Source organism: Pituophis catenifer, unplaced genomic scaffold (assembly GCF_029215685.1).
Source record: "Pituophis catenifer annectens isolate HBS135680 unplaced genomic scaffold, rPitCat1.0.hap2 SCAF_2, whole genome shotgun sequence".
Classification (NCBI taxonomy): Eukaryota; Metazoa; Chordata; class Lepidosauria; order Squamata; family Colubridae; genus Pituophis; species Pituophis catenifer.
The window spans coordinates 14,819,815-14,847,033 of NW_027256882.1; the positions used below are offsets into that span (position 1 = coordinate 14,819,815).

At 42.7% G+C, this 27,219-nt stretch overlaps 1 protein-coding gene across 1 annotated transcript; it reads right to left on the reverse strand.

The window, feature by feature from the left end:
• Positions 1-26,749, reverse strand: TAP1 (transporter 1, ATP binding cassette subfamily B member). The gene is made up of 12 exons (XM_070936339.1): positions 26,670-26,749; positions 25,580-26,149; positions 16,561-16,675; positions 16,010-16,140; positions 12,878-13,083; positions 9,450-9,647; positions 9,012-9,140; positions 8,689-8,877; positions 6,589-6,762; positions 4,149-4,308; positions 2,453-2,589; positions 1-1,307 (listed from the first exon to the last, which is right to left on the reverse strand). Exons 2-12 carry the CDS (start codon positions 26,082-26,084, stop codon positions 1,062-1,064), a joined length of 2,190 nt encoding a protein of 729 aa, XP_070792440.1. The 5' UTR covers positions 26,085-26,149; positions 26,670-26,749; the 3' UTR covers positions 1-1,061.
• Between the last annotated feature and the right edge of the window lie 470 nt (positions 26,750-27,219).

The following is a 27,219-nucleotide window of genomic DNA, read 5'->3' on the forward strand; positions in this document are numbered from 1 at the left end:
CAGTTTTTTCCCGAACGCCATCACTCTGCTAAACAAATAATTCCCTCAACACTGTCAAACTATTTACTAAGTCTGCACTAATATTAATCTTCTCATCATTCCCACCACCTGTATGACTGTAATTTTGTTGCTTGTATCATTTGTACCCTATGACTATCATTAAGTGTTGTACCTTATGATTCTTGATGAACGTATCTTTTCTTTTATGTACACTGAGAGCATATGCACTAAGACAAATTCCTTGTGTGTCCAACCACACTTGGCCAATAAAAAATTCTATTCTATTCTATTCTATTCTATTCTATTCTATTCTATTCTATTCTATTCTATTCTATTCTAAATGTACAAGGACTACAGTGGCGCAGTGGTTAGAGTGCAGTACTGCAGGCTGCTACTGCTGATCACCAGCAGTTTGGCAGATCGAATCTCACTAGGCTCAAGGTTGACTCAGCCTTCCATCCTTCCGAGGTGGGTAAAATGAGGATCCAGATTGTTGGGGGCAATAGGCTGACTCTGTAAATCACTTGCAGAGGGCTGTACAGCGCTATGAAACAGTATATAAGTGCTATTGCTATAGTGCTATATCCTGTTTATAAATAACTCAAGGCAGTGAACAGACACGATATTCCTCCTCCTATTTTCCCAACAACCCTGTGAAGTGGCTCAGCCTTAGAAACAGTCACACACACACACACACACACACACACACACACACACACACACCCCAGTATTTTACAGTACAGTATTTTAAAGAGCAGCCCTGTGAGATCATCGAAGCCCTCCAACTTCTTTTGGTTTCCGCAAGGCCAGCTAGATGCTGCCCTCTGCTTAAACTGTGAACGCCTCCCTCCACCCCCCCCAAAAAACAGGCTTCCTGTTGGCACAGATGGCACATCGCTTAAACCATGATTTCTGAACAGCAGTTTAGAATTTCCAGAATGATAAATCTACAAGAGTGTTGGGTTGCTGAGATGTCTCTCCACTGTACAACGCTCGTGGGGGAGCGATAAGTGCTGCTTTGGGATCCAGACCGGACCGCCTGCCTGTTTCGCATCCCGTTATCAATTCCTATTGTTCCCATTGGGGCTGCTGCTCCTGCCCCCCTCTGCCCCATTCGGCTGCTTCTGCAGTAGCTGCCAGTAGAGCCCCTTCTTCTCCATCAGCTCCTCGTAGGTCCCTTTCTCGCGGATCTCCCCGTCTTCCATGACCAGGATGACATCAGCCCGCTCCACACTGCGAAGCCTGTGTGAGATCAGGAGAACGGAGCGGGTGTGGCGAGCTTCTCCTTCGTAGATTTCTTTCTCTAGCTACATGAGGCCAAAAACGGGATGTCAGAAAGAGAAGAATGGTTAGAAAAGACTATCTATCTATCTATCTATCTATCTATCTATCTATCTATCTATCATCTATCTATCTATCTATCTATCTATCTATCTATCTATCTATCTATCTATCATCTATCATCTCTCTTTCTATATCTATCTAACTATCTATCTATCATCTATCTGCGTGTATTTATCATCTATCACTGTCTATCATCTCTTTTCTCTCTCACCTCTCTCATGTATCATCTATCTATCATCTCTCTCTAATCTATCTTTGTATCTATCTCTATCATCTATCACAGGGGTGGCACACCAGTGGTGGGCGTATGTGCGTGCGCCTCCTCCTGGCCATATGTGCGTGCGCCTCCTGCTGGCCAGCTGGTCTTTGGGTCTCTGCTGCACATGCGTGGGGGCAGGACGCATGTCGGGAACAGGTTTAATGTGGGGGCAGGGCGCATGCGCAGGATGTGCACACATGTGGGGGGACATGCACATGCGGGAGGGATACATACCTAGCATTTTGGGGATGCGTGCATGCTTTGGGCACTCAGTGCTGAAAAGGTTCCCCATCACTGATCTATCATCTATCACTATATTTTTTTCTTTTCTATATCATCTCTCATCTCTATCATCCATCTCTCTCGCTCATCTATCTATCTTATCTATCTATCTATCTATCTATCTATCTATCTATCTATCTATCTATCTATCTATCTATCATCTAACTATCTCTAACTCTATCTAAATCTATCAATCTATCTATCTTTATTATTTATTATTAAGGCATAGTGAACTTATCTAAAACTCTTCTTCCTCTTCTTTTCAGGTTGGGGCTACAAATCTTGCAATTCCCCCTCCCTTCCCTCCACCCCCAATAAAGAGCTTCCTGTGGAACTTGGATGGGGGAGGGTCTGTCTCAGCTCCACCTGCTACCCCGACTCCAGCTGGGCCAAGCAGAAAGAGTTCTCCTGTTCGAAAATCTCACAGTGGTTTAACAGAAACCCCACAAAATTCTTCTCGACGTTAGGCCACTTCCTCTTCCCTTTCTCACATTCCCTTTGCTTGTTTAATTCCGTCCATAATTCATCCTCTCAGAAAACTTTTCCCCTCTCATGCCCAGCTCTCACCTGCTTCTGGCTCTCTGTGTCCAGGGCGCTGGTGGCATCATCTAAAATCAACACTTTGGGGTTTCGGATCAAAGCCCGGGCGAGAGCAATCCCTTGCTTCTGCCCCCCAGAAATTTGCTTTCCTGCTTCCCCAGCATCTGCAGGAAGAGACAAAAATGGAGGGATTCTACAATCGGGCCTGCCCAAATTCCCTGCTTGTCCATTTTAATTCTAATTGTTGCTTCATTAATCCCCCAATAGCTTAATTCTGGAATAGTGACCCTGTTTTACAACACATCTGTAGCAATCTTTTCGCCATCCGGTCCAATAGGGTGGTGGAACATGGCAACCCATCAGGCCTAGCACTGCCTCGTCCCTATGGTCACAGCTCCACAGAGCCACAGACAGATGTTTTTCCAATAAAGGAAAATATATGTGGCTCAGGATTGAAATGAGGGATCCTTGGTGCTCTCTGAGCATGGTTGTTTTCTTGCAGATGTTTCCTTACCCACATTATAGGTAATCCTCAACCTACGACCATAATTGAGCCAATATTTTTGTTGCTAAGTGAGACACGTTAATTTTTTTTACTTCATTTGTGCTTCATTTTATGACCTTGCCACATTGGATCCTAGCAGTTGTCAAGTTAGTAACACAGTTGTAAAGTGGCTTCCCCTTTGACTTTGCTCGTCAGGACATTCCAAAACCTGTGTGATGTCTCCTTTGGACAACTCCTCATATTCTTCCTCGGAAGTCAGCTCAAGGGAGGATGAGCTCATTCCTGGCACATCAGGAACTGGATAAATTAATGACTCTGAACAGCCAAAAGAGATTTACAGGAGGCTTCGGCTGGGGACAGCTTGCAAGGATGGGCCGTCAGTGAAGAAGAGGAGCTGCCTTCTGTGGTGGATCCGAGAACACGCAGGGTGGAGAAAAGGCAAGAGCAATGGAGATCTGCCAGATTATTCGGGAGAAGACCCCGCCCGTTTTGATGGGCTGCACAGGAAAACTATTTATCCTGGCAAGCAGAGGTAAGTGATGCTGGGAACAACATGATTGGTTTCTGGCTGCGTGTGTTTGTTCCTAGTGCTTCCTGCTAGACTTTGGAGACTCTGAACTTCTCTTGCCAAGTGAACTCTTGTGGCTGTGTTTCAGTTTGGCCTGGTAGATTTAGTTTTTTGGAGGACTTATTTGTTGGAGCAACTTTCCATTGTTTTATGGACTATTGGCCATTGCCTTGTGGACTAACCTTGGTCTGCTTGTGGCTGGAGTTGTTTGGGACAGTTCTGAGGCTGGGTGAAAGGAATTGCTGGGGAACATTCACAAACTCTCTAAACCATACTCACGGGGGTGTGGGGGGGTGTGAATGAGCGGGGGCAGCACAACCCGGGATATTGCAACCGCCAAAAATATGAGTCAGTTGCCAAGTGTCTGAATTTTGATCATGTGACCATGGGGATGCTGCAAAAGGTGGTAAGTGTGAAAAATGGTCATAAGTTTTTCAGTGTCGTAACTTCGGACAATCACTAAACGTACTTGTAAGTAGAGGATGACCTGTAGTTTGGGTAATGAGACATCGGCAAAAAAATCAACCATGCTGAGAGAGCACCAAGGACCCCTCAGATGTTCTTCCCTCCAGACAACTGCCATGTGACCCTCTTTAATCAGCCCCAGATACCCTGCAATCAATCCCTGGGCAGAAGACGCGGACTCCTACTTGTCTCGTAGCCGTGGCTCATTGTGGAGATGAATCGATGGACTCCCACTCGCCGACAAGCCTGGGTCATCTTCTCTTGGCTTTGCTCTTCCAAGCCGTAGGCAATATTGGCACCCAAGGATTGGGCAAAGAGCGTGGGGTTTTGGCTCACCAGCGCCACCTACCAGGAAGGGGAAATAACAGGACGGTTCATTATTCCAAACAGAATTTATGGGGATGCCAATCAAAGCAACATTCATTCCCCCAACTTTGGAAACTGTAACACAGGTAAACGTCTCTGGGGATTCTCAGTCATCCAGGTCATGGCTGTCCCAAAAGTGCTTTTTTTTTTCAAGAGGCAACTGGACTTTCTTGATTTTTCTTTGAAGACGTTTCGCTTCTCAATCCAGTTCTTGGATGAGAAGCGAGACGTCTCCAAAGAAAAACAAGAATGTCCAGTTGCCTCTTGGAAAAAAGCACTTTTTTTTAATAAAAAAAGGTTTTATTGATTTTCTATTATTTACACTTTCTTAGTGCTTAAAAAATATTGTGGTGGGCGTGTCCCAAGGCAAAAAACATATTGGACGAAAATACATACTTGGTTGGAAAAAAATGATAAAGCAACATAGAGTTTTGAAACCAGAAATATTTCTGTTGGACATCCTACCAGAAAAGTATAATAAAGGGAATATATATTTGATTTTACATGTACTAACTGCAGCCAGAATTGTATTTGCACAACAATGGAAAAGCGAAGAGATCCTGACAGATGAGAGTGTAATTTAAAAAAATATGAGAATGTGCAGAAATAGACAGATTAACGCTTACAATTAAGGAAAAGGAACGAACTGAATATTTCTCAACATGGGACTTATTTTATCAATGGTTAGATAATAAAACCAAGTTAGAAACATGGGGATACAAAAAGGATTAATGTTATAAAGGAGATTTGTTAAAGTAGATAAGTAAAATATTATTATTATTATTTAATTAATATCAATTTGATGAATGTTATTATAAACATTTTGATTATGATTTCCTAAAAATAATTGCACCCAGACAAACACGCTGTTTAATTGAAATTGAATTTTTATGTGTTATATAAATGAAACAAATAAAAATGTGGAAAAAAAAACCCGACATTGTGCTGTCTGGGTTTGTATAATTTCTTAACAATACAGGTTACATTCTTAATCTCCACCTCTTTTTTCCAACTACCGGTAAAATAAAGTCCATGTTTGATAATATTCTGTGTCAAAAACCACTTTTGTAACAGAGGTAGTCCTCAACTTACCAACATTCGTTCAGTGATTGAAATTATAACAGCATTGGGGAAAAAAAATGACTTCTGACCATTTTTCACATTTATGACCACTGCAGTATTCCCAGGATCACGTGATCAATATTCGGCAACTGGCAGGTATTTATGACTGTGTGGCAGGTATTTATGACTGTTGCACTGTCCTGGGGTCATGTGATCACCATTTGTAACCTTCCCAGCCAGCTCCTGACGTGCAAAATCAATAGGGGAAGCCAGATTCGCTTAATAACCGCATGCTTCACTTAATAAATGCAGTGATTCACTTAACAGTTGCGGGAAAAAAGGTTACTTAACAACTGTCTTGCTTAGCGACAGAAATGCTGGTCTCAACTGTGGCCATATGTTGAAGACTACTGTAAAGATATTTAATAGTTGGAACAGTAAAGTGTATAATGGGCCAGGACACACAGTTGTAGTTGATTGGTTGGAAAGCGCAGACTCCTGCATGAGGCAATCTACGTTATGATTGGTTGCTCAGAGTAAAGAGGGAATTTGCCTTTTTTCCCGCCTTTTTTTCCCCCTGTGTGCTCTGTATGTTGCTCGGGGGTTTACCTGATGATTTACCTCAGGATGTAGTGATGTGCCAGACTATCTTGCCTGCTGTAAACCTAAATGTAAAATATATTTATTTATATAAAACTACAAGTTTGCGTCAGCATCTTTGGCTCCATTTGGACACCGGCTGTGCAATCCCCTCACAAAAATCTATAGAGATTCTCAGTCATCCAGGTCCTGGTTGTCCCAAAGATGCTTTTTTGGGAGGCAACTGGCCTTTCTTGTTTTTTCTTTTGAAGACGTTTCGCTTCTTATCCAAGAAGCTTCTTCAGCTCTGATAGGATAACGGGGAATAGACAGGATAGTGTCAGAGCTGAAGAAGCTTCTTGGATGAGAAGCGAAATGTCTTCAAAAGAAAAAGCAGGAAAGTCCAGTTGCCTCCCAAAAAAGCACCTTTGCGACAACCATGACCTGGATGACTGAGAATCTCTATAGATTTTTGTGAGGGAATTGCGCAGCTGGTGTCCAAATAAAGCCAGAGACGCTGACGCAAACTTGTAGTTTTATATAAATAAAAAGCACTTTGGGACAATCCACTCAACAACCTGTATCGGCCGCCTGCGTTTACTGTATCGCATCCCTTACCTTTTGATGAAGGAAGTGATGTTCATATTCGCTCAGCTTCTTGTCATCTAGCAGCACCTGCCCTTGCTTGGGCTCGTAAAACCTTTGGAGCAAGGCCACCACCGTGCTCTTCCCAGACCCGGAAGGGCCCACCAAGGCAGTCACAGTACCAGGACGCAGCTCCAAAGACACTCCCTGGAAGAAGAGAACACTGCGTGCCAATTCTACCCAACTTAGATGCAGTAATTCATACTGCAGTTTTGGTTCCGGCTTTGGATGGGACAGGACAGCACGCTCATGGCAGGACCCCATCCTTGAACAAATCTCCTCACCTTTGCTGCACTGCCCATTGGCTTATTTTTTCCTCTGAGTGGAAACTATTGACTGAAATCTCCTCCTCCTCCCACTTTGCTTCCTAATTTAGTCTTCTGCCTTGGTATGCATTGCTGGTGGTTCTCCATTGACAATGGAGTCAATTGGTTAGCATCTGAATGCGGAGAGGAGCAAGACCATAGAATAGAATAGAATAGAATAGAATAGAATAGAATAGAATAGAATAGAATAGAATAGAATAGAATAGAATAGAATAGAATAGAATAGACAGGAATAGGAATAGGAATAGGAATAGGAATAGGAATAGGATAGGATAGGATAGGATAGGATAGGATAGGATAGGATAGAATAGAATAGAACAGAACAGAACAGAACAGAACAGAACAGAATAGAACAACAGTTGGAAGGGACTTTGGAGGTCTTCTAGTCCAACCCACTGCTTAGGCAGGAAACCCTACACCACTTCAGACAAATGGTTATCTAACATCTTAAAAACTTCCAGTGTTGGAGCATTTACAACTTCTGGAGGCAAGTTGTTCCACTGATTAATTATTCTCAGTGTCAGGAAATTTCACCTTAGTTCTAAATTGCTTCTCTCCTTGATTAGTTTCCACCCGTTGCTTCCTGTCCTGCCCTCAGGGGCTTTGGAGAATAGCTTGACTCCCTCTTCTTTGTGGCAACCCCTGAGATATTGGAAGACTGCTATCATGTCACCCCTAGACTTTCTTTTCATCTAACTAGACATATCCAATTCTAGCAACCGTTCTTTATATGTTTTAGCCTCCAGTCCCCTAATCATCTTTGTTGCTCTTCTCTGCACTCTTTCTAGAGTCTCCACATCTCCTTTTACATCTTGTGGTGACTAAAACTGGATGCAGTAGTTGAAGTGTGCCCTTCCCAAGGCATTAAAAATGGTTTGGAGTGGATTTAGTCTCCCAGACTGGACATTGTACATCTCTAACCATTTAAACACAGTTAAATCCCATTAAGCCAAGTTAGACCTAAAACTGCCTTGGCTGACCTCAAAAAGCTGATATAGGTTGGGTCTGGCCAAAGCTTGGATGAGAGACCACTAGGAAATCTCAGGCCTGGAAAGTTAACAAAGTATCCCATATTGTTGCCAAGATAACGATACAAATGTATCTATAAAATCATGATGATCTTGGCAACAATATCAATAAAATCATCATGATATTATAGATGCATTTGTATGGTTATCTTGACAACAATACGGGCTGCTTTGTCAACTTTCCAGCCCTGAGATTTCCTATTTATCTCCCATCCAATTATTGGCCAGATACAATATTTCTCTCTGGGACAGTCATTGAAACCCATATGGAAGTCTGTAGGGTCTGTAAAAAATAAAGCTTCCTTAAAGATGAACACTTTAAGGAAGCTTTATGTTTTACAGACCCTACAGACTTCCATATGGGTTTCAATGACTGTCCCAGAGAGAAATAATGGAGTTTCACCTCCTGACTTCAGTTACATTTTGGTTTCTGCATTCACGCAACATACTTGTCCAAATCAGTAGATGACACATACAGTACAAGATGAAAAGTTGGTACCTTTAAATTTGGCTTAGTAAGTTGTGTGAATTCAACCTATTTGACTAGTTTTCAGTTTCATGTATTGGTTTAACCCAGATAATCAGGGCTATTCGGTAACAGAGTTAACTGGTCACAGGAGGACTGGGACTCAATCTTGGGTAGTTCTCTTCATATCTATTCTTGAACCCATATCCAAGGTGTTGTGATCCCTTCTCAGAATCCAGTTCCCACCACCAACCTTCAGCACTAGAGAGTTGCCATTGTTGGCGTAGGAGAACGAAACATCTTCAAGCTTCATGTGTCCTCTTAAATTTGTGGGTGCCAACATTCCCGAGGGCTTGATTTGGGGTGTCCGGTCCATATATTCAAAAGCCTTTTCTGATGAACCTATGGCTTTTTGCACGGAGGGGTAAGAAAAAAGGAGGGCCTAGGAGACAAAGGAAACAGGCACTGTGAGACGAGGGAAACATTTTCAGGAAGAGCCTTCACTCCTCTCTGGGCTTCCAGGCAGAGGATGTTTCTGCCCCCACCCTCAAGTGCTGGGCCAGTCACAAAACTTACCCGCACCACTGTGGAAAGCTCACTCTCCTGCAGGACAAAGGTAACGAGAGCTCCGCCAGTCAACTTCCCTTGGGTGACAAGGTATCCCCCATAATAGAGGATCCCCACTTTGAGCATCAGTTGTAAGATCTGGAGGAGAAAAATATTCGGGGATTAGTGTGAAACCCCTTTGGAGGGGGAGAGAGGGGGGGATGATAGAGAGAGATAGATGGGGAAGGAGAGAGAGAGACAGACAGACAGACAGACTATCGATCAATCTAGCTAGCTACTTAGCTAACCAAAATAGTCATCCCTACTCGCTCTAGAAGCACAAAGCTCCATGTGTCACACAAAATCTGACATCATCCTTTGGGTGATGGAAGTTGTGCAGCACCATCTCGCCTTCCCAGGATCCCCAAGCGTGGCTCCCAACCTCTTCGCCCAGGTTTGTATCCTTGCCTCAGGAATCCATATGGAGGCACCGTAGGCCACGGCCTCCACCTTGTTGAGTTTGTAGGTCTCTTGCAACTTCTTTTCGTAACACTGAGCAGCTCCATCCTCGTTGGCAAAGCTGCGGACGGTGGAGATGGCCTGGAAGGTCTCCATTGCAACTTCGTTGGCCTTGGCTAAGGATTCCTGGACCTTTGTGGCCAAATTCTGGAAGGAGAGAGAGAAAAAGGTAACAAAGTTTGTCCAAAATGGATTAGGTTAGAGATGCTCAATCTGAACCCCCAAACTTTGTATCAACTCTATTGCCCCTCGATAGAAAAAGGAAGATAGAAACGAGAAAAGAATATGCTATAGATATCTAGACTTGAAATAAGGATTGAAGCTAAAATATATGAAAATTAGATTATGTAAAAAGAAAATATATCAATGGACATAACGAATTAATTTTTATTGAGATGTTGGATGGTACTATCTGAGAAAATTGATGGCTATAATAATTGGGATATTGTTTAAATACTTATAACAATTGTAATAATTTGAATATCTTCAATAAATACATTTATTTAAGCAAAACGAAAAGAAAATTGAAATGATATAGGATTATGATTTACTAAACAAGACCTATTTAAATTGGTTTTTATATAAATGGTATTGTTAAATAGAATTTAGGGAACTAATGATGAATTGTATTATGTTGTGTTATTTGAATTAAGAACTTTGTTTAAATGTTAAATTGGTATAGTTTCAAGATTAGAGATAAGATTTAAATTTGATGAAGTAATAATTAAATAAAGACTTAATGAATATTATATAAAGTAATAAATAAAATATAAGGAAGTTTTAGAAATGGAAATAAGATTTAGAAATATAAATATGTTTGAACTGTATTTTTAATAGTGAGTATTTGGGGTAAGAATTGTGAAATGTATTATGAGGTATTAATTGAATCAAGATTTAAGGTGGATTAATAGAAGGGTAATTGCTTTGATCAAGTCAATATGAGTTAGTTTTCTATAAGATGGTAATAGTTGAGATATTTGATAAGTGCTATGGCAAAAATAGAATATGTTAAATTCTGATAAAGATGAACAAAAAGTTGTATAAATTTAAGACCAGATCAATGCTCTGTTCCGAAAAGATGTATTGTATGTTTATTTGTGTGTTTTAAAAAAATAAAAAAAAAATTGGAAAAAAAAACTTCTATTACCCCTCTACAAATTAAACTCTGGAGGCAACTTTGGATGTGACCCAATGGAAAAATAAATGAAACCATATTAATTAATATTAAATAAGATAAAGCTCAACTGGTGGCTACAAGTCCATGTTGTTCACTCTGCAATAATACACAAATAGTCCTCGACTTACAACAGTTTGCTTAGTGTCTGTTTGAAGTTACAACAGCACTGGAAATAGTGACTTATGACCGTTTTTCACACTTACGACCATTGCAGCATTTTCCCCGATCATGTGATCAAAATTCAGGCGCTTGGCAATGACTTATGTTTATGACGGTCACAGTGTCCCAGGGTCATGTGATCTCCTTTTGCGACCTTGTGACAAGTGAAGTCAACGGGGAAGCCAGATTCCCCCAACAACCGTTTTACTAACTTAACAACTGCAGCAATTCACTTAATAAGTGCCCCATAAAAATGGGGCAAAACTCACTTAACAACTGTCTCACTTAGCAACAGGGTCATAAGTCGAGGACTACCTGCATCAAACTCTATTGCTCCTGGAGGCAACTTTGGATGTGACCTAAGGGGAAAATTATTAAAACCGTATTAATTACTGTTAAATAAAACAGTAATTAATTCCCCCTTAAGGGGGAAATTTAATTCCCCCTTAAATTTGGCTCAATTCCTGGTGACTACAAGTCCATGTTGTTCACTTGGCAACAATATAATCTGTATAATTCTTTTAAAATTAAATCTCTCTAGGATACTTTCCTGGGCTATCAATTTTAGGGTGGAATCTCTAGCCTGTTTGTTTGTTTGTTTGTTTATTCTTCATATTTATATAGCTGCCCATCTCATAAAACATGACTCTGGCCACACCTGCTCCTTGATACCCCCAGAAGTGCTCCATTTCTGAGTTTGACAACATGCCCAAACTGATTTTCTATCTTTAGAGATTCTGATTTCATTCTTTGATCATGAAACCCAGCTAGATTGCCACCAATGAAAAGCTAATTTCTCCACACATTCAGAGAAAGCAGTGAACAAAAACCCTCTTCAATGGGTCTAGGAAAGAGGTCCCCAAATGGGTCTAGGATAGAGGGCCCCAACCTTTGTAGCTTGGCAGCCTGGTGGGGGAGGAAGGGAACCAGGCTGCATGACTAGTGGGCTTAGCATACACACACACACACAGCTCAACTTGCACGAGTGGTGGGCCGGTTACAAACAGACCATGGCCTAGTAATGGGTCTTGGAAAATGGCTGTGATGAATTGTCCCATTCCACATTCAGTAAGGATCTTTCCCCACTTTGCCACTCATCAGATGTATTAGGGCAGGGGTGTCAAACTTGCAGCCCGTGGACCGGATGTGTCACGCGCAGGCCATGCCCGCCCCAGCTCCGTGACTGGGAAAAACATCACAAAATGTCATGTGACAGCAACATGACGCTATGAGTTTGACACCCGTGTATTAGCGCTTTCTGTTGTGGCCCGGCAGCTATGCTGGCAGCAGACTCGGACGATGAGGAGGTTGAGGAAGAACTTGGGCCAGTTCTGGAGCCTGGGGAAGGCTCTGTTGGATGCTCAGCATCAGACAGAGATAGAGTCAGGGCCATCTGGCATTTCCCAGCCACCGGAGAGGCAGTTAGCCTTTGGAGTCAGAGATGAGTGAGGAGGAGGAACAGCTGGGGCCTGTTCCAGATGCACTTATGCACAGAGCAGATAGGAGAGGTGAACAATGGAGGACAATGAGCTGGCTTGGGAAGCAAAACAAACGTGGATGCTGACTGGCTCCTCCCTGACTGGGGAATAAATAGGAGGAAAGGGGAGTAGTCAGGTTGTCACCGAGAACCTTTCATATTTCGGGAAAGTTTGCTCCTTGTGTGTTTCGTGCGACAAAGACTGCCTTGCTAGAACTGACGTTCGTCTATTTCTCTGGTTGAACTGACTTGATGTAGCAGCCTCCCAGCTGGGAGCTCAAAACCTTACATTTAGCCTAATGAGCTGATAAGGACTACTGCTTCAGTTAACTCCTTGCAGGACTCTTGCCTGGACTTTCTGTTGGTGAACGCAGTTAATTCCCAATGTGTAATTAAAGACGGGTGCGATGGCCGGGTCAGAAGAGTTTCATCCCCAGGAATGGCTGATAGAAATAAACATTATTTCTATAGCTCTCCTCAGTGGCCTGTGGGCCACTAGCCTTTGGGCCTTGGCCTTCTCTACCACAGTACCCTCGAGTGGGGCTGAAGGGAACCTTTAGTCACCTGGTAGAACTTCCCCGAGAGCTTCGGCAATAGCAGGATGAAGGGCAGGGTCACAATGACGAAGAAGGCCAAAGGCACAGAAATCCACAGCATCATGGCGTAGTAGCAGACACCCCGGAGCAGGTACCACATCACGAGGCTCAGATCGTGTGAGAGGGCTTCGCTCATGGCATCGATGCCGGACGAGACGTGGGAAGTGATGTCACCTGTCAACCAGAACAAGTTCATTTGAAATCACCATACGTCAATTGGGAGAAGCCCCTACCAACTGTGGGCTTTGCCTTCCGTTTTTTTGGTACCCATTTGAGGGACTGACCACCCCCATCTTCTTACCCAGGGGTCCCCAACACCCATGGACTGGCAATGGTCTGCAGCATGCCAGAAACCGGGCCACGTAAACAAGTGAAGTCCCATCCGCGGGATGCAGGCAGCATGTTAAGAGCCTGGTGGCACAGCAGGTTAAGTGGTGTTAAAGTGACACCAGCTGCCTGCAATTATTGCAAGTTCAAATCTCACGAGGCTCAAGGTTGACTCAGCCTTCCATCCTTTTAAGGTAGGTAAAATGAGGACCCAGATTGTGGGGGCAATAAGCTGATTTTGTATAAAAAAGAACACCGCTTAGGGGGGGCCGAAAGCCCTACTAAGCAGGTATATACAAAAGTATGAAGACTATTGCTTAACGCATTGTAAGCCGCCCTGAGTCTCCGGAGAAAGGCGGCATATAAATAAAATAAATAAATAAAATTTGAAAGCACGCCTACTCCGGTCTGTGGAAAAACCTCTCTCTACGGAACCAATCCCTGGTGCCCAAAAGGTTGGGGGATGCCGGTCTGAACCAACTTTGAGGATGGACAGATCAATCAACCTTCAGAACAGGTAGTCCTTGAAATTATGACACTGAAAAAAGAGACATATAAACATTTTTCACACTTATAACCATTGCCGAATTCCCATGGTCATGTGATCGAAATTCAGATGCTTTGCAACTGACTCCTTTTTTTTAAATTTGATTTATATGCCGCCCTTCTCTGGAGACTCAAGGCATCTTACAATGCGTTAAGCAATAGCCTTCATACTTTTGTATATTTATACAAAGTCAGCTTATTGCCCCCACAATCTGGCTCCTCATTTGACCTACCTTAGAAAGGATGGAAGGCTGAGTCAACCTTGAGCCTGGTGAGATTCGAACTTACAGTAATTGCAGGCTGCTGAATGTTAATAACAGGCTTTAATCTGCTGCGCCACCAGGCTCTTAACATGCTGCCTGAATCCCGCGGTATTTATGATGGTTGCAGTTTCCCAGGGTCATGTGATCACCTTTTGCGACCTTCTGACAAGCAAAGTCAATGGGGAAGCTAGATTGACTTAACAACCGGGTTACTAATGTTAACAACCACAGCAATTCACTTAACAACTATGGCACAAAAGCTCATAACATGGGGCAAAACTGTCTCACTTAGCAACAGAAATTTAGTGCTCAGTTGTGGTCGTAACTCGAGGACTGCCTGTACTGAAAGCAGCATTCCCAACGTAGTAGTCTTTTCACGGCCGGACTCACACAACACATACAGAGCTAACTACATCAAAAAAGAAAAAGCAAGCAAGCAAAGAGAAACAAAAAAAGGGCAAAAAAAGAAAAAAAGTTTTAAAAAATGGGAAAAAAAAAGGGACATAGGGCAGCTCCTGATACTCTTCAAAGCAGTTATAAATATAAAATCCTTTTCTTTCATATTGGTTATATGTCTTATTTTTGGGGAAACACAGTGTGTGTTTGTGTCTGGACACACACACACGTTTTCCCGAAAATAAACCCAGTCTTATACCTTTTTTTGCCACCAGAAAGACACCAGGTCTTATTTTCAGGGGATGTCTTTCACTGACTCACCTTGCAACAGCCCTGCCCAGCAAAAGCCCGCCTCCGGCCCACTTCTTCTGTAGCCCTTGCCGCCATCCGCGCACATCGCCACTGGCCCCCATTTTGCCATCAGAGGCCTTCAAGAAAGGCTTCTGCAGCTAAGAAATGGGCTCCGGATTGATGTGCCCCCTGGCTTCCGTTTCACCATCAGAGGCCCTCTGGAAAGGCCTCTGCAGCCAATAAAAGAGCTCCGGATCAATCCTTATCAGCTGCAGAGGCCTTTACGAAAAGCCTCTGACAGTGAAATGGAAACCAGGGGGCACCGCACACGTCAATCCGGAGGTTGTTTCTCAGTTGCAGATGCCTTTCCTGAAGACCTCTGATTGCGAAATGGAGGCCGGGGGCAACACAAGCGAGCGGCAGCAAGGAGCCGCAGAAGTGGGCCGGCAAGGGGAGGCAAGTGTCGGGGTGTGCGAGGCCTGGCTGCAACTGTCTGAAGCTAAGCAGCTCAACCCCTCCAATCCCCACCCTCACTTGATTTTTACCTGTGCACCTCGCCCCACTCCGTGCAACCAGGTGCAATGGAGTGGGCAGGGTCTTAAGTAGGGCTTATTTTGGGGGGGGGGTAGGGCTTATTTATTTATTTATTTATTTATTTATTGGTTCAATTTATATGCCACCCTTCTCCGGAGACTCAGGGCGGCTTACAATGCGTTAAGCAATAGCCTTCATACTTTTGTCTATACCTGCTTAGTAGGGCTTTCGGGCCCCCCAAGCGGTGTTCTTTTTTTAATACAAAGTCAGTTTATTGTCCCCACAATCCGGGTCCTCATTTTACCTACCTTGGAAGGATGGAAGGCTGAGTCAACCTTGAGCCTGGTGAGATTTGAATTCGCAGTAATTGCAGGCAGCTGGCAGCTAAGTGCTACTTTAACAGCACTTTAGTCCCCTGCACCACCAAGGCTCTTATATTTTATCTTGGTTTTAAAACTGATACTGATTTTAAATTGAAATATTTTAAATAAATGGGCCAAACTTTATTTAATTTATTTTAAAACTATTTTAACTTTCATGTATAAATGTTTTATTTTGGCTGTTTACCGCCCTGAGTCCGAAAGGCGAAGGGCGGTATAAAAGTTTAATAAATAATAATAATAAATAATTGGACACACATGTAAAAATCAAGCTAGGTCTTATTTTCAGGATAGGTCTTATTTTCAGGAAAACAGTGTGTGTGTGTGTGTGTGTGTGTGTGTAGGGAATGCCGGATCATTTACCTGTTCGATTAGTGCTGAAGAATCCAATCTCCTGGCGCAGAACGGACTTGAAGACAGAGCCCTGGAAGCGGGTGTGAAATCTGTTCATAACCGTATTGTACAGGAAGTCAGAGAGAAACTCTGTTGTAGCACTGAGAGGAATGGGAAAAGATCAAATAGTAAAAAATAGTATCATGACTCCAGGACTACTGTACGGTTCCCATTTTTTTTTTTCTCTCTCTCTCTCTCTAGGACCCCCTACACACACACTCTCGGCTCGTCATCCAGCCAGCCCGGATTGCGATGGAAAGAACCAAACCAAACAAAAGAGCAGTTTGCAACGCTCTTCCCCAGCCCGGCTGGGGCTCGACACACACACATATGATGCATTTCCGAATGTATTCGTTTGTGATCCAACTTTTCCCTACTATTGTAACTAAAATGCATTGCCAAATGTGTGGGTTTCCAACAATACCGCAGGCTGATTCGGGCAGAGGTTAGAACGTGCAGAAAATTGGTCAGTGCAAGTTTGCATTTAAAAAACAAACCCAGGTAGTTTCTCCCCATCATACCTGGCCAGAGTGAAACAAGCCATCATACACAGAGCATTCTTGAAGGCCGAGGCTTCCTCCTTGCTTATGAGCAAGTCTGTCACCTGCCCGGTATAATATGGAATTGCCATCTCTCCTGAAAGACAAAAATTGAGAGAGATTGAAAGGTTGAGAGAGAGAGAGAGGTTGGGGGGGGATTGAGAGTTTGAGAGAGAGAAAGAGAGAGAGGGAGAGGGAGAGGTTGAGAGAGGGAGGGATTGAGAGTTTGAGATTGAGAGAGAGAGATTGAGAGTTTGAGATAGATAGATAGATAGATAGATAGATAGATAGATAGATAGATAGATAGACAGACAGACAGACAGACAGACAGACAGACAGACAGACAGACAGATAGATCAATAGATAGATAGATAGAGGCATCAATGGACATCAGCATCTGGGAATTGCAGTAGAAGCTGGCCATTCGGGTTGGACCAATGGTGGGTTGCTCCCAGTTCGGTCTGGTTCTTGCGAACCGGTAGTAATGGCAGCAGGACACTCCGCCCACCCGCCCGGACATCATCATGGATGATCTGCGCATGCGCAGAAGTGCGCGTGTGCTCCTGTTGCAAACCGGTAGCGGAGGTAAGTAGAACCCACCCCTGGGTTTGACCGTCCCAAGTAGCAACCTGAACAGCATTGTTGTTCTGTATGTAATGCAGGTACTCGATTTACGACCGCAATTGAGCCCAACACTTCCATTGCAAACGTCATAAATATGAACCGGTTGCCAAGCTTCTGAATTTTGATCACGTGACCCCCCGGGGGATGCCACAACAGTCGATAAGTGTCAAAAATGGTCATCAGTCACTTTTTTCAGGGCTGTTGTAACTTAGAACGGTCACTAAACGAATCATCATAAGTCAAGGACTATCTGTAAAGTACAGTGAAAGCTGCAGATGGCTGGGGAAGGGAGCAGAGAGTTGCAAGCAAGTGTATTTTCCTAGCAGGCCTTCTCATCAAGAAATTACCAAATTACTATTTAAAAAAAAATTAGAAAAATGTCGTGGGCCTCTCATAATTTCTGGGTGTCTCTCGTTAAAGCAACGGGTCATTTCTCAAGCTTTTGTACCAGCCAGAAAAGTCAACTTGTACGGGATTTAGGAGTCTGTTCCATGCATTCCTTTATTTATTTAATGCATTTCTATTCCTCAGCAATCAAAAAGTTTCTTGGTTCTCTTAAATAGAATAAACCAGGGGTCTCCAACCTTGGCAACTTTTAAGACTTGTGGACTTCAACTCCCAGAATTCTGGGAGTTGAAGTCCACAAGTCTTAAAGTTGCCAAGATTGGAGACCCCTGGAATAAACAACCCAGTATAAAAAAAACTAGCAATCCTGAATAAAGACAAATATTTAAAAAAAAAACAAGGAATGAATTGTGTGGATTGCTAAAAACAACTGTAATATGGTGTTTAGGGTTGGGCAGTGACAGGGTCGCAAGTAACAAGTTGCTTTAATTAATATTTAATAACAAAATGATAGTGGGTTCACCCATGTTATGAGTTTTCAAGCATTTTAAAAACACTTTTTGAAATGTATAAAGGTAAAGGTTCCCCTCGCACATGTGTGCTAGTCGTTCCTGACTGTAGGGGGCAGTGCTCATCTCCGTTTCAAAGCCGAAGAGCCAGCGCTGTCTGAAGATGTCTCCGTGGTCATGTGACTGGCATGACTCAATGCCAAAAGTGCACAGAACACTGTTATCTTCCCACCAAAGATGGTCCCTATTTTTCTACTTGCATATTTTTTACGTGTTTTCGAACTGCTAGGTTGGCAGAAGCTGGGACAAATAATGGGAGCTCACCCCGTTATGTGACACTAGGGATTCGAACCGCTGAACTGCCGACCTTTTGATTGACAAGCTTAGCCACTGAGCCACCACATCCTTTTTTGAAATGTATACCACGTAATGTGCCTTCCTGCTGGCCTGATGTGGATACTTTGAAATTTTTACTGCTATTTTTTTTATTATTTTATTTCGCTCAAACTAAGATTACATTTCTTTTCTTTTTCCCAACAAAAGCAGAAATAAATCCTTGTAAAAATCCCATTTTTTTTCCTGCTGACACTTACAATGGTTGCTTTGAAAGAAATAATAATAAAAAAATTGGAGGTCCTAGCCTAGATATCCAAACTCACATTCCAAACCTCCAGTTGAAAATAAAAAGAAAATCAGAAGTGACCCAACTCTGTACAGATTCATTCAGAAGAATTTAATTTAATTTAATTAATTCAATTTATATGCCGCCCCTCTCCGAAGTCTAAGGCTTTTTTGTTATTTTTTTTATGTCTAGGAGAGTGACAAATGAATAAACATTTATTTTGTTGAAAAAACATGTTTGTAAAAATGCATAACCATAACCTTTGCCTTCATTCGCGAAATGCATAACCGTTTATTTTGATGGAAAAAAATATATTGCAAGTTTTAACTATGCCTATAATACAGTGTTGCTCAACCTAAACTTAACTCTGGGCACTTTCAAATGTGTAGACTTCCATTCCCAGAATTCCCCAGCCAGCAAGAAATGTGATACAAGAAAAACGCCTGAAATTACAAATATGTAGGACATCTGTCATTCTTTGAATTAACAAATTCAGAGGTGGGAAGTAACAGAAAAATTAAAACAAGGCGCTGTGAGGGGAGCACTGAAGGGAAATCACCGTATAGGAAAGTTCTTTGGTTTTACAAAACCCTGATTATAATATAAATCCTCGTTTTCCGTGACAGCCATTTTAGCAAATTGCCTTTACTGTTTCAGAGTTTCTGCCTCCATTTTAGCCATCTGTCCCCTGGTAGGTAGTAACCAGGCCTGTCTGAACTGGCACTCTACCAACTCTCTTCCGGAGTCTATTTTCGGTTGAGAATGAGGTCAGAAATAGCAAACTGCACGTTACAAGCACACAAGATTACAAGTCAGAGACAAAAAGCATTTGTTAGAAGTGACCTTGAATGATAGGCTGACTCTGTAAACCGCTTAAAGAGGGCTTGTAAAACACTGTGAAACGGTATATATCTAAGTGCTATTGCTACTGCTATTTCTGCAATGTGCTAGAATTTCGGTTTTACTGAGTATAACAAACACAATTTCCCCCTATTCGGCACAACAAAAGCTGTCTCTTGAATATACATGTACCAAGTTTCTGCATATATAACTAATATAACTTTGTTATTATATATGTTGACAACAGCAAGACCATTGTAACTTCTCTTTTACGTTGCTTTTAAATTTTAATTTGTCTAAACTGGGGTGTTTTAATTTGTATCTTGGGCCAAACTATTTAATGTATTTTAAATGACTCTTTTAACGTTTGTATTATATGTATTTTTATCTTTTGGCTGTTCACCGCCCTGAGTCCTTCGGGAGTAGGGCGGTATATAAATTTAATAATAAATAAATAAATAAATAAATTGTATGCCCAAAAATGGAAGGACACTTCGATTGCTACTATGGACGAATGGTTGCAGAAGTTGATGGAATTGAACTGAAATGGCAAAACTGGCTACTTTAATTAAAGAAAAGAATATAAGTACTTTTGTTTCCACTTGGAGACTGCTTCCAACTTCGTGCTTGATGTGGAAAAGAATGAAACTTTGATTTGGGGTTTTACCGAGTAGATCAATAGATCTTTACAGTTTATATTATTATAACAAAGCAAAAAGTTCTGATTTGATGTTAATGCCTTATTTTACTGCAACAGAGAGAGTTGTTTCTTTTTCTTCTTATCCTTTCTCACTTCTCTTCCCCCTTTTCCTCCCCACTGCTTTTCGATTTACTTTTGTATTTTATAATATTTTTTTAAGGTAAAAGGTAAAGGTTCCCCTCGCATATATATGCTAGTTGTTCCCGACTATAAGGGACAGTGCTCATCTCCGTTTCAAAGCCGAAGAGCCAGCGCTGTCCGAAGATGTCTCCGTGGTCATATGGCCGGCATGACTAAATGCCAAGATGCACAGAACGCTGTTACCTTCCCACCAAAGGTGGTCCCTATTTTTCTACTTGCATTTTTTATGTGCTTTCGAACTGCTAGGTGGGCAGAAGCTGGGACATATAACGGGAACTCACTCTGTTATGCGGCACTAGGGATTCAAACTGTTGAACTGCCGACCTTTCGATTGACAAGCTCAGCGTCTTAGCCACTGAGCCACCGCGTCCCCTAAAATAATATTTTATAACTCAATAAAAATGTTAAATGGAAAAGTTTCTGCATATATATGCAAGGATGTATATAAAATGTAGTTTTAAAAAAATTCAAAACTCGATCAGACTATCGTGGCCAATAATATTGACTTTTGTGTATTTCCGTGCTCCGTAGCCTAAAAAGAGCGAAACCATTTTCTATTATCTTTCTTTTGACACCATTTTCTATTAACATCTGCTGCTTGCAATTACTGCAAGTTCAAATCTCACCAGGCTCAAGGTTGACTCAGCCTTCCATCCTTTAAAAGGTAGGTAAAATGAGGACCCAGATTGTGGGGGCAGTAAGCTGACTTTGTATAAATATACAAAAGTAAGAAGGCTATTGCTTAACGCATTGTAAGCCGCCCTGAGTCTCCGGAGAAGGGCGGCATATAAATTAAAGCAATAATAATAATAATAATAATCCCAAAGGTGCTTTTTTCAAGAGGCAGCTGGACTTTCTGGTTTTTCTTTGAAGACATTTCGCTTCTCATCCAAGAAGCTTCATGACCTGGATGACTGAGAATCTCCGTGGACATTTTCTATTATCTTTATCTTGAAACCATATTCTATTATTTTTATCTTAATTTTGCGTGATTATAGGAGCCTGTTCTGACCCTTAACGTGCTAAGTAAAATATCATACTGCAGCTAGACTACAACTCTCTCTGGCTGTTTTTATTGGGTTCTGGATTAAAGTCCTCCAGAAAAATCAACAAATAAAAAGCTGTGGATTCTGGGAATTGTAGCCTTCATATGTTTGGAAGTCGCCATGTAGAATAACCGGGGTGGGGGTGGGGGTGGGGAGAAATTAAATAAATACTCAACTGACTGCTCTGATTCAGCCAGGAATTTTGGTCACAAGTCATTGTGGTCGTTAGATGGGTTATCATGTGACCCTTCGATTTTACGATAATTTTTTTTTATAATGATCGTTAATCCTGTAGTTTTTTTAAACAAACCATGTGATTATACAAATCTAGCATATTCAATGGGTGCTTCTTTTGCCGAAAAACAGCAAAACACTTCACAAACTGCAGTCGTGTGACCATGGGACATTGCAACCAGTTGTAAATGCAAACCTGTGATGCGCTTATGTGGCTTTGCGCGTGTGCGTGGGTGGGTGGCAGTCGTAACTTTGAGGATGGGTTGCAAATAATTAACGACTTGCCAGCAGAAGTTGTGAGTGCTCCAACACCTGAGGTTTTTAAAACGAAATTGGACCATCATTTGTCTGAAATGTTATAGGATTTTCTGCCTGAGCAGGGGGTTGGACTAGAAGACCTCCAAGGTCCCTTCCAACTCTGTTATTCTGTTATTAAGCGATCAATTGTTAAGCAAGGCCTAACCGTAGCACTGCACAGTCACAATGGAAGTATGTGCATTGTGACATCACATGCATGAGGGAAAGGGGCGGGGCTTGCACTGCAATGAGGCATCAATGTTCTCTCCCAATTTTCTCATCTCGGGGCAATAATCCTTTTGTGGCTATAACTTCTGACTGGCCTGTAGGAATTTGCTGCTGCCTTTTTCTTCTAAATCCCATCTTTCTTTCTTTCTTTCTTTCTTTCTTTCTTTCTTTCTTTCTTTCTTTCTTTCTTTTTCTTTCTTTCTTCCTTTCTCTCTCTCTCTCTCCCTCCCTCCGTCCCTCTTTTAATATCTACAGATCCCTCACATCCTGGGCATAAATTGTTTCAACTTCTATCCTCAAAACGACACTATAGGGCACTGCACACCGGAACAACTAGACACAAGGACAGTTTCTTCCCGAATGCCATCACTCTGCTAAACAACTAATTCCTACAACACTGTCAAACTATTTATTAAGACTGTATTACTATTATTCTTCTCATCCTTCCTATTACCTATCTTCTCCCACCTATGACTATAACCATGTTGCTTGCATTTTTACGATTTATATTGTTTTATTTGTTTCCTCGTATAATTTGATTGCTTATTTAGTAACCTATGACTATCACTAAGTGTTGTATCATATGATTCTTGATGAATGTATTTTTTTTTCTTTTTTTCCTTTTATGTACACTGAGAGCATATGCACCAAAGACAAATTCCTTGTGTGTCCAATCCCACTTGGCCAATAAAGAATTCTATTCTATTCTATTCTATTCTATTCTATTCTATTCTATTCTATTCTATTCTATTCTATTCTAGTCTAGTCTAGTCTAGTCTAGTCTAGTCTAGTCTAGTCTAGTCTAGTCTAGTCTAGTCTAGTCCAGTCCAGTCCAGTCCAGTCCAGTCCAGTCCAGTCCAGTCCAGTCCATCCTATCCTATCCTATCCTATCCTATCCTATCCTATCCTATCCTATCCTATCCTATCCTATCCTTCCTTCCTTCCTTCCTTCCTTCCTTCCTTTCTTTCTTTCTTTCTTTCTTCTTTCTTTCTTTCTGAAGCCATGTTTATATGGCTGCTCATCTACCAAAGCACTCTGGGCGGCAAACCAAGATAAAAACAAAAGAAATTCAAAATCCATTACAGTACAGTTAAAAACAACAACAACAACAACAACAAGACGAGGCCCCTAAAAAGTCTCAACAACAATCGGACATCTCTACCTTCACCCCCAGAGACCCGCCCTGTGGAATGAGCTGCCTCCTGGAATACGATTGATCCCGGACCTCCGGACCTTCCGTAAAGCCCTGAAGACGTTTTTATTTCATCAAGCCGGCCTAGCCTAAATGGTTTTTTAATTGGGATTTTAAATTTTATGGATTTGGGGTTTTAAATTTGGGTAGCCAATGATTTAATCCTTTTAATTATCTTAACTTTTGCATTTGTATGTTTTTTAATTTTGGCTGTTCACCGCCCTGAGTCCCTTCTGGGAGAAGGGCGGTATACAAATTAAATTAATAAATAAATAAATAAATAAATAAAGTCTCAGGCCCTCCCTTTTAAAATAACCCATTTCAGTTTTCCCACAACTTTTTGACATTCCTAAATATCAATAGAAGAAAGGAGCTTTTTAGATTGCTTGGTACAACAGAACAATTAAAAACATAGAAATTTCAAGTTAAATACTTCATAACTGGCTAGAACCGTCTGAGGAGTTGCCTAGAAGCTCAGAGGAAAAGTGGATTGTTTTGGAGATTTTTAAATTGACTTGAGCACTAGTTTGACTAGAACTAAAGACCCCATGTTAAAATGGGGGGTTTCTCCCAGATGGAAAAGGACATTTACTGCAAATGTGGCGCTATTTAAACAACCATCTGTCTTTTACAGCGGCCCCTGGAACCAACATGCACACAGAATGACTTCCTGATCAGAAATATCCCTGCCCTCAACGTGGCCCAGCATTGGGCTAGAACTATATCAATGTATGTTTTTATTCATTCATTTTTATCTTTTAAAATTCCAATTAATAATTTCCCCCTTTCTAGTTCCTGCATGCCTGACGCAAGACGAGATGAGAAACAGAAGAAAGGCAATCTGTATTATGTCACCCGCTTCTTTAGTTTTCGGAAAAGCAAAATATAACTATTCAAAATGCAGCCATATGACAGAAGGAGGGTTGGAGTCAATTTAGAAGAGAATTTTTTTGGGGTGTGTGCGTGTGTGAATGACTGCATTGGGATGTCCCTATTTTTTCCCCCACTAGAATTTTAAGTAGATATTGCAAGACATCTACTGTTGAGCCTGGATAGTTCAACAGACTAAAAAGCCTGTTATTAACATTCAGCTGTCTGCAATTACTGCAGGTTCGAATCTCACCAGGCTCAAGGTTGACTCAGCCTTCCATCCTTTCTAAGGTAGGTTAAATGAGGACCCAGTTTGTGGGGGCAATAAGCTGACTTTGTATAAAATATACGAAAGTATGAAGGCTATTGCTTAACGCCTTGTAAGCCGCCCTGAGTCTCCGGAGAAGGGCGGCATATAAATCTAATTTAAAAAAAAAAAAAAGACATGATCTTATGTCAATTGCCACCATATTTAACTTTTTTGACCTTCCCCACAACAAATCCTTAATACAGGTAGTCCTTCTGATTTACAACCACAATAGGGACCAGAATTTCCATTTCTAAGTAAGGCGGTTAAGTGAGTCACTTTTACCTGCCCGGTTGTTAAGTGAGACACTGCAATTTTTAACTGAATCATGTGGTCATTAAGTGAATCCTGCTTCCCGTATTAGGTTTGCTTCTCGGAAGCTGACTGGGAGGGTTGTGATTGGCGATCAAATGAACCCAGGATGCTGCAACCACTGTTAATATATGCTGGTTGCCAATATATTATTTTGACCTTGTGACTATAGGGCTCTTGCGATGGTCATAAGTACAAGGACCGGTTGTAAGTCACTTTTTCAGTGCTATTGCAACTTCAAATGTTCGCTAAATGAACAGTTGTAACTCAAGGACTATCTATATCAGGTATTGTTGAAACTCTAGGTCAGGGGTCTCAAACTCAAGGCCTGGGGGTTGGATCTGCCCTGCAGGGTGCTTAGATTTGGTCTACAAGGATGCCCTGGAAACAGTGAATGACTGGCAAGCAGTGCCTCTGCCAGAGAAAACAGGAGGCTGTTTGCTGCCTCCCCAAGCTCCATTTTCGCTGGCAGAGGTTTGCAGGAGGCCGTCGCAGCCAAAAACGGAGCTCAAGACCCTGTTTTCGTTGGCAGAGCACTCAAGACCACCACAGGTGCCCCCAACACGAATGACATCACGCCCATCCTGGCCACGCCCATCCCAGCCCCCCAAGGTCAAACACAACCCTGATGCGGCCCTCAATGAAATCAAGTTTGACACCCCTGCTCTAGGTTGATTGTGAGGGCCCAGGGAAGGATCACCCCTGCCCCCCCCACCTCAAAAGGTCCACTTACCCATACATGAGATCACCATAAGCACCGTGATGGCCACGAACCGCAGCGCCTCCGGCCTCAGCCAGGAGATGAGGCGCCCGAAGGAAGCCGATGGCGCCTTTTCCGATCCTGTGCCCCCCCAAGGGAGGAGGTGATGGAACAGCAGCATCACGGACCCCACCACCAGGTAGTTGAGGGCAAGGACGTCGCTCCTGCCCCAGTTGGTGGCCAGATGCTGGGCGTCCCCTTTGGGATGATAGAGGTACTGCAAGCTGACATAGCTGGGCATCTGGAAGGAGAGGACCAAGGCCCCTTCCAACAGCAGCCTCCAGGGAAGCTTGTCCCCACCGGAGCTGGCGAGGGTACCCCCTGCGAGGACCAGCGACACACAGCGTCCCACGGCGACGGCCCAGAGGAAAGCCAGAGGGTTCCCCCAAGGTGACGGGGTCCATTTCCAAGCCAGGTGGAGGGCCAGGAAGTCCAGCAGCATCCCCAGGATGACCCAGGACCACAAGCCCGGCTTCATCGCGCCGGTTCTAAGACGGGCAAAGGAGCTTGCCTGGAGCAGCGCTTTTGTGCTGGAAGAAATCCCTGTCGAGAAAGGGACAGAACAAAAAAAATCCATAATCCAGATTACAACTGCGGCTAGACTAGCCTTTGCGAAATCTTGGAAAAATAAATCCATACCCTCAGAAGAAATTCTAACAAACAAAATCCTAGAGTGCGCAGAAATGGCAAAATTGACGAGTGAGATAAATAATGAGGAGAAATCTAAATATCATGAAGTATGGGGAAATTGGTACATTTGGTTGAAGAACAAGACAAAAACATGATTTTAGGATATAACTTGTTATGCACTTGAAATACGAGCTATATTGCATAGAATACTGTATAGCTAAGGATGAAGTTTATTTAACGTATGACTCCGCAAAGTGTATAAACACTGTTACCTCTGAAGAAGATAGAGATTGTATATTTTCTTTTATAATGGAAAAATTCAATAAAGTATATTTAAAAAAAGAAAAAAAAATGAGAGCAACGGAGAGTGGAGAGAAAAGGAAAAAAGAGCAGCGGTAAACCAAGCCTGCAGCTTTGCTAAGAACCGACTTACCGGCGGCGGAGGTGCTTCTAGCAGAGTCCACCGGGGAAAAGCCCGGCGCTTTCCCGTGTGCAGAGCGACGGCAGCGAAGCCGGTGGAGAAAACGCGGTCTACGCGCGGGGGGACCCGAGAAGGGGATTTTAAGAGAGCTCCTCCGCGCACGGCAGCCGGCTCAGACTGAACGGAGGGCGCGGGCGGCGGGGGCCGGTGGGCAGGTCTTGGCGCCTCTCCCGGCCGGCTCTGGAAACCACCCGGGCCGCAGAGCTTCGGAGAAACAGCCGCTTTCCCGGAAGCCGAAAGTGAAAGTAAGAAGTCGGAGAAAATCAACACCGGCTGCAGGCGAGGGGAGTGGAGTGGAGATGCTGGGCGACTTCCAGCGAAGGCGGGTTCCAAGCAGGCTGTTGCTCAACCGGTGAAGCTTCGTCGCGCCAAAAAAAATACATTGTGTGTGGCAAAAAGTGAAAGCGCTGCGCGAGAATGTGAGGGAGGGAAAGTGGGGAGAGGCCGGGTGGGGGGGGGGGAAAGAGAGAAAAATGACCGCTCGGTGGTTCTCAAACTTTAC